Here is an 8,636-nt window from a genome sequence, read left to right on the forward strand (position 1 = left end):
TGTGCGAGCGTTGCACGCGCTCTTTCCTGAAGGAAGAGAGCATGGCGAAACATCGTCGCCTGTGCGCGGACGTAAACGAAATCATATTGGAATTTTGCGAACCGGGCAAAAACTTTGTAGAATTTACTAAAATACAGTACAAGCAGCAGTACAACTACGTCGTCGCGTTGGACACGGAGAGCGTACTCGCGCCCAGTGGTGTTGGCATGCAGCGTCACGTTACATCGAGCTTCTGCGCTGTGCTCGGCGCACTCACGACTCCAAGGTGATGCGCATCAGGACGCACCACGGTGAAGATTCCGCGAGGCAGTGCGTCAGAGCTTTGATGGAAAATGCGGGACGAGATGATCACCCTGAACGCCTGCCCCGCGGAAATGGTGCTGAATGATGAGCAACGAGCACGGCACAGAGCGCCACCCACTGCGCGTACTGCGGGCGGGAGTTCGCGCAAGATCTACCCCGTGTCCGGCACCACGACCATTCCAAGCGTTGTACTGCCGGCGAGACAAATTACATCGCGACGCTGTGCAACCCCTGTAACGTGGCGTGCACGACGCGGGAAAAACTGCCCATCATGGTGCACAATCTGGCCTACGATTTGGCCGGGCTGCTGCGGGAATTTCACCTTCTCAGGTGGAAGCTCCCTTCATCGTGGCCAGTTCCATGGAAAAAATCCGATCATTCGAAATTGGCACCTTCCTATTCAGAGACACCATGAAGTACCTAAATTCGTCGTTGGGAGAGCTCGTGGAAACCGTCAAATCCATGGGGGGCGCAGAGGCGTTCCAATGCCTGAAGCAGGTATTTGGAGACGACTACGAAATTTTGCTTCGTAAAGGTGTATTCCCGTACAGCCACGTTAGCTCGTTCGCGGTCTACGACGAATTGGCTCTGCCGGCAAAATCCGCCTTCCGAAACGATCTGACAGGGGAGGATATAAGCGACGAAGACTATCAGTACGCGCTACACGTATTTGAACGTTTTGGATGCTCGAATCTGAGGGATTATAATGCATTGTACCTGAAAACGGATGCCCTGTTACATGCTGACGTAATGCAGCACTTCCGACGCCTGTGCTACGACGCGCGCGGTTTGGAATTGCTTCATTGCGTTTCTCTGGCATCCTATTCGTGGCAGTGTGCTCTAAATTACACGCGGGCAAAATTGGAACTGATCATCGACGAGGACATGTACCGGACCATCGAATCGGGTGTTAGAGGCGGGCTCTGTCAGGCGAGCAGACGTCATTTACGGGCTAACAATCCGCTGTGCAGTGGCTACGATCCCGATAAAGAGGAGGTGTACATATCGTACATAGATTGCAACAATCTTTACGGATTCAGTATGATAAAGCACCTCCCCATCGGCGATTTCGAATGGGTCGAGGATTTTAGCTCCGTGGATTTTATGCGTCACCCCACGGACTCGGACGTGGGATACGTGTACGTGTGCGACTTGGAGTATCCAAAATCTATCCACGCGCTGACGCGGTACTTCCCCCTGGCTCCCGAGAAGGCGGTCGTTCCGAAGGAATGGCTCTCACCATTTCAGCGGGGGCTCCTCGAAGAGTTAATGTATGAGCCCGCGAACAGCAAAAAGCTGCTTCTCACGTGCAAGGACAAGGTCGAGTACGTTGTTCATTACGCGCTACTCGCGCTCTATTGTAGACTGGGCATGCGGGTGACAAAAATTCACAGAATTCTAAAATTTCGTCAGGCACCATTCCTGCGTCCCTACATCGAGGACAATGTTGCCAGACGCGTCGCCTCGAGCACGACGTTCGAGAAAAATTTCTATAAAATCTCAAATAATGCGGTCTTCGGGCGTACGTTGCTAAATAAATTTAATATGCGGGACATTCGAGTAGCCTTCGATGAGGAGACGGCGAGTCGCCTCGGGAGTCGGGCGGAATGCGCGCGAATGGAAATTTTGTCCCCTGATTGTGTCATGTACGAAATGCGCAAGAGAAAAGTGCGATGCGATTTCCCCCTGCAGATTGGCTTCACGATTTTAGAACTGAGTAAGTTAACCATGTACTCGTTCTATTATGAAACCCTGCTGAGCAAGCTCACTTGTCCGGTGATTACCTGCTACTTTGACACGGATTCTCTGATCCTCGGCCTATTCTGCAAGGACTACGAAGATCAGTTACGTGCGATCGCCGACGACCATTTAGACTTGTCTTCCTTCGATCGTGATCATCCACTGTACAGCGAGAGGAATCGCGGTAGGCTTGGCGCGTTCAAAAGTGAAACGGGTAGCGTACCCATCGAGGAAGTAATATGCCTGAAAGCCAAAATGTATTCCATCAAATTAGCCGGGGGAAAACAAATTGCAAGAGCTAAAGGGGTCAAAAAGAACATTGTGCGCAAACACCTCCTCCATGATACGTACCGCGATACCCTATTCAAGCACGCTAGCGTATCGAACGAACAGGTGTCAATAGTGGGAAAGAAACAGTGCATGTACACCATCAGAAATGTAAAAAGAAGTCTGATGGCGTACGACGACAAACGATACCTCTACAATGACGTAGACTCCTACCCGTATGGAAGCTGCGAATATGGTAAGCTCGAGTGGATGACGTAGATAGCGGGATTTCACCCGGCATTCTTTCCCCCGCCGCCCACAGATAATGCAGAGGATGAGTAGGAGTAGCGTCATTTGACCTGCGTCACTGGAAGGATGTGGCACCTTGTTCTCTTCTCGCTCGTCTCGTGCGCACTTGCGCTGGACGCCGGCAACTGTACGGCGAGCATCAAGCTGGAGAAGGATAAGCACACGTACGCGCACGAATGCCCCGGCGACATCTTGGCCATCAGGGAGTGGCACGTGGTACCTATGCGGTCCGGCATTAACCTGGACAGGAACGCTACTGGATCGTTGCGTACGTGCCTTCACTCGCTGGACGTGAGCGACAGCTACGAAGATATCCAGTGCATGCGGAAGTGCCAACTCACGGAGGACGAAATTTTTCTCAGCCGCTGTCCCGGAGACGTCTACATGATCCGTCACTTCCGTGGAACCATGCCCAGCATCAAGGGAATCAACCTCTCCAAGACTGCCATGCTTTTCCTCAAACATGTACTCAATAAATGTTGAAAGGTATTTTTCCCCTGTCTGTTTGTTCTCGTAGAGCTATCTGAGATAGGTTAGAACCATCTGAAGCCGCCGGCGAGCGACCCGCGCACCATCTGGCGGCGGCGGGCCAGCCCGGGTAAGTTTGAGGCCGCAGCGGTGTGTTTCAGCGGCGGGCGGCGGCGGCGGCGGCCAATCAGATGGGGGGGCTGGGAGAGTGATCAGTAGGCTTAGAATGGACCAATCAGCGGAGCCGGTTAATTAGCATAAAGGGGGCGTGCTCAGCCATACGCGTGCACCAATCAGCGTGAAGAGCCGAGTAATTAGCATAAGGGGGCGGAGCTACAGTCAACCAATCAATGATCAGTGGGCTTAGCATGGGCCATTCAACGTGAACTGGGCGGAGCCCAGCCAACTAATTAGCATAAAGGAGCGGAGCTACGGTCAGCCAATCAGTGGCGTGGTGGCCAATCAACGTGAAGTGGGTGGAGCCGAGCCGGCTAATTAGCATAAAGGAGCAGAGCTATGGTCAACCAATCAGTGATCTGTGGGCTTAGCGTGGTGGCCAATCAACGTGAAGTGGGCGGAGCTAATGGCGACCAATCAGATGGCTTTGGATTTGGCTTGTGTTGGATTCCAACTGGATTGGATTGGCTTAGAACTGGATTTGTTGGCTTAAAAGTGGATTTTGGCTTAGAATTGGATTAGAACAGGAATTCCTAGAATTGGATTAGAAAAAAAGGATGTCGTTGCGTGTAATAGAGAGCCGAGTAATTAGCATAAAGGGCGGAGCTACAGTCAACCAATCAATGATCAGTCAAGGCTTAGCACGGGCCATTCAGCGTGAACTGGGCGGAGCCCAGCCAACTAATTAGCATAAAGGAGCGGAGCTACGGACAGCCAATCAAAGATCAGTAGGCTTAGCATGGGCCAATCAACGTGAAGTGGGCGCAGCTAATGGCGGCTAATCAGATTGGCTCTGGATTTGGCTTGTGTTGGATTACAAGCGGATTGTGTTGGCTTAGAACTGGATTTTGGCTTAGAATTGGATTTTGGCTTAGAATTGGATTAGAATCAGCCATCTTGGATTAGAAAAAGGATGTCGTTGTGCGTAATAGGTCCCTACTACTAGTAGTCCTTGCATTTGCAGGGCTGCGGTACCTGTTGCAATACGTGATGCAAGGCGAGGATTCGCGATCCGTTGCGTATAAAGGATGCAGTGGGTATTGCTTCAGCGGAGGTGGTGCTGCAAAGAGCATGGGTAGTCGGGAAGATTTATCCGTAGATGGCGGTGGTATGTCCGGTAACAGCAAGCCTTGAAATACGGGACGATTCAGTGGGGTCGACGACTTGCCAGTTGAGAGGTTTCTATCCCGATCGGACTTTAGGGTCAAAGGACAGACACTGGAGTCCGGTGGCATTTCCGCTTCCCGGAGTTGGATGTCCTTGAAGAGAGTCGGTTGTGGTATCGTTGTCCAAAAGATGTCGTACAAGTTCCGTTTGATCGTTGCCCTGATGGTAGTCGAGTTAGTCGATGGATTTTCTTCTATCATTTCAACTTTCATATCTGTATATTCAGGGTGGTCGTTGTCATCTAGGGCGTCTTGAACCTCTGGTGTTAGTGGCTCGTAATCGGGGTGCTTTCGCGTTGGATCTTCGGACGTGAATGACGGTGCTAAGAGGCTTACATGCTGCGGTGTATCCCTTGAAGTTGTGGAAGCAGGGCTAGGGTTCGTAGTCAGGTCATGATTTGTCGAGAGGTAGCGCTTGGCATTCAAAGTTACTCGTGTGATGAGTTCCAGGTAGTTGTCGCATGACTCTGCCTCACTTTCAATTTCGTCATCGTCTATGAGTGCTGCAATGTTATGATCCAGATCAGAGAGCAGGGATGACTTCTTTGTAAGTGAGGCGAGTTTGAGCTGGATCTTTGTCTTGGATGGAGCTGTTTCTTGAAGTGATGCCGTGATGTCATCCACTAGCTTCTGAACACAGGAACGAAGAGGGACACGTAGCGTCTGGAGCTGTTTCATGTGTCGTCCTGTTCCTGCAGTCCTTTCGTCCTAGATAGGGAAGGCGATGCCTCCGTCCCAGGTTTCGGCACCAGAATGTTAGAAAGGAGCAGGAATCAGGCTTTAGGTAACGTTTAATGGCAGATGACAAAGACCGACTGTGCGGATGACGATGGGAACAACTGCGGGTGACGCGCACACAGGCCACGAGCGTCAAGGGACGAAACATCAGCTTCCTTGTTCTTACATACATATTATAGCCTTGTGTGTATATGCAATCTTTGGTTCCGTACGCATACTCAAAAAAAAAAAAAGAAAGAAAGTTATAGACGTCTGTTTGGACGAGGCGGATATATCATAGCTGATTCCAAACCTAAATAGTCAAGAAGGTCGCTCAGGCTGCGTGGCTGTGCCCGAAAGCGCTACGTAATCATGGGTACTGCGTTGCCTAAAGGCTGCCTGTTCTGTTTATAGTAACGTCGTGAACATTGCGCACGCGGAGAACATAATCAGAACTCCCAGGAAAGAGCAACTGTTCGGGTGTTGAGTCATAAAACAGTTTGTCGTTTCTTATAAATGTTTCGTTATTATTGTTCACCTATCTTCAAGTATAACGGCAAACGTTTTCGTTGTGTCCCCATTGAATTCGATAAGCCCCATGCGAATGGATCTTTGCCACGTTCTTGTTAGGCCTGATTTTTCTCAGAATTAAATTTGTACTTTGAAACCCCAGTGCACCAGAGGGGAGCACCAAACAGCGTCATTCGCGACATGCACGCGTGCTGCATACATACATAGTGCTGCACATTGTACACGTGTTTCAGCAACTTTTTTCGAAGGAATTTGCCGATCCCTTCGACTTTTTGCATCCGTAAAACAGACTATAAACGATAACGCCACACCAACCTAGCCAGCGCAGAATGAGTGTCGTCTGCTAGGGAGCGGCCGTGTGTTGCAAAGGTCGCCACTAGTGGCGCTGACACACAAGGTTTCCAGCGCCACCTGGCCCAGCGCAACAGGCCTATTCCGCATAGTAGCGGCCGTGACTAGTAGGTGAAGATAACTTTTTATTTCTCTCTATTTGGCTGCGATTCGTGTTATCGCTTTGTGAGATGACGAGAGGTGCCACGAAATGTGGTCATTTCACTAGATTATTTCAGTTGTCTCAATCGCATTACGCGGCGCTGATTGCCCACCGTTTGTCGTGAGACGATCGTTGTCCTTGCGAGTAAAGGGAGGATCCGTCTACAGACTTCAGAGTTCAATCCAAGAAATTGCATTTGCATTGCAAGATAGTGATCGTGCAACAAAAATTCCTCGTAGCAAAATGGATGCGACAGCACTCCTTTCCCTAGCCTACATAATAAACATTTACCGTGGTGCCCCCGCCTTCCATACTCCGGTCCTTCCTTCAGTTCCCCCACATGTAGAAAACAAATAAACTAGTTGGAAAGAAAAAGGAACTAGGCAAAGACGCGCTTGCTCTGGGGAAGGGGATTGGCTTATATCATTTTGTCTCTGGGCAATTGTATTCACGCCTAGCACTGAGAATTGTTTTGTAACAGCCTGCTTGCCGCCCCTAACAGGCTTCGCTGTCATAGAAGTTGTCAGTGGCACCGGGAGACCGAAGTTGATTCGTCATGCGCAATTGTTATGATTCGATCCTATTGTGATAATTGCAGTTTCATTGTTATAAGTATTATAATAATAACGAATACAGTTCTATATGCCATTTGACAGCAGGGCTGCTTGTCTGTCGCGTAGCGAAAAGATTGTAACGAAACAGCTGTTGTACGAAATGCCGCAAGCGTTCATTGTACACGCACTCATCGCTTACTAAGGGCAAAAACAGGATGCTACGATTTTTAGTTCTGTCCGCAACAGTTGTTTCGATCCAAAGTCAATATGTTACTCTGTGGAAACCTTGCAAGAATGTCAGAAATACAAGCAAAGAGACACTCAAGGGCCAAGTTCTGAACAACAGCTTTGTTGCGTTCCCCTGTGATTCTGTCTTATAATGAGACATGAGGCACAACAACCGAAGAAATGTCAACGCGTGCGCATCCTCGTTGTTTTTCCTCGGTCGTTCGTCCTGTGGCCATGTGTCACGTTGACCCGGTTGCAGCAGCACAACAGGGCAGTGGAGTAGACACTCAAGCCCCCACGTAGTTGTGCCAGTGTAACTTTGTCCCACAAACAAGTGTCGTTGACTAACAAAGCAGTGTGGGGTTGGTATGACCACGGCCACAGCGACGACGCGCGCGCAAGTGGCCGTGGTATGACATTTTAGACGCGACGGAGCTACGGCAGACGAGTACAATACGGAAAAGGGCGGTGTGGTGCCCTTTCCGTATTGTCCTCGTCTGCCGTAGCTCCGTCGTGTCTTCCGCGGCACCTTTTTTTTTTCCTTTTCTTCTTGTCTTGATCCGAAAAACTTATGCATCAACTTGTACAACTTCAGGAAGGTGAATTGCATTGTTGCATTTTTGGTGATACGATATGCCATGTAAAGCAGTTGACATGGTTACAGAAATACCATGTTTTTATTTTTATTTTACTAAGTTATTTAACTAACCAGCTACCACATTTTTGTGGCTTCATAAGAAGAACTATTAGCTGGGAAGCCACATATGTAAGGACGCGTGCATGTTCACTCACCCCCCCCCCCCACTGACTACTGATTCTTGTACAAAATTGATTACTTATTCTAGGCACAACACGGTTATGCTAAAGAGGACACTCCTATTTCCTTTTCGTATTAGAAACCGATTTGACTTACCAGTAAAATAGAAATGAAGCAAGCGCCTTCTCAGGTACACGTAAATTTTGCAACTTCGCCGTTCATCTTTAATAATGAAATGTTCTCTACGTGCAATTTATTATCACAACCATCTAAGTGGCTAGACCCAGGAATATCATCGGGTTGGTTGCATATAGACAAACTATGCGCGGATTAGCTTAGAGGGTGCGGATATCGGACACAGACCTTTTACGAACAAGATACAAACACAAGATAGGAATGATTTTGAGATGGGCGAGCAACACGTCCTGATTACAACTCCAAAATATAAGCCGGAAAAATGTGTGCGGTAGGCAGTCTTCTTACCCAAGCAGCACAATGTACTGAAAGTCGAATGCAACAGGGGTGGACGGCATGTGTCTTATCAACGTCGTTAGTTTCACGGGTCTGTTCAAGGCCTTCCACCTACCCGTCCACCCCATTGCACTCGACATTCAGTACATTGTGCTGCCTGGGTAGTGGAACCTTTGCCGTAACCTGCCGTTACGTATTTAATTCATCTTAATTCCAGTAAATATGCTGATAATATTGACAAGCTAATCCAACTTTTTTTATCGAAACCAAAAGTGCACGGCAGGTTTTGTGGAGAGCGAAAGGCACAAAGCGCATTGTTAGCCATATAGAAAAAAAAATAACTAAAATCTAAATAATAATAATAATAAACACGAGGAAGATCAATACGGTTGAAAAGGAAAAAAAGTTCGCAGACGGTCGGTTACAGTGACTGACTGCAAGTTCCCGAGTTCAAT

General features: G+C 48.7%; 1 protein-coding gene across 1 annotated transcript; it reads left to right on the top strand.

Moving 5' to 3' along the window:
* Positions 1–1,149: 1,149 nt before the first annotated feature.
* Positions 1,150–3,070, top strand: LOC135383652 (uncharacterized). The gene is made up of 2 exons (XM_064613032.1): positions 1,150–2,566; positions 2,633–3,070. Exons 1-2 carry the CDS (start codon positions 1,189–1,191, stop codon positions 2,650–2,652), a joined length of 1,398 nt encoding a protein of 465 aa, XP_064469102.1. The 5' UTR covers positions 1,150–1,188; the 3' UTR covers positions 2,653–3,070.
* Positions 3,071–8,636: the final 5,566 nt, after the last annotated feature.

Source organism: Ornithodoros turicata, chromosome 2, assembly GCF_037126465.1.
Source record: "Ornithodoros turicata isolate Travis chromosome 2, ASM3712646v1, whole genome shotgun sequence".
Taxonomy (NCBI): Eukaryota; Metazoa; Arthropoda; class Arachnida; order Ixodida; family Argasidae; genus Ornithodoros; species Ornithodoros turicata.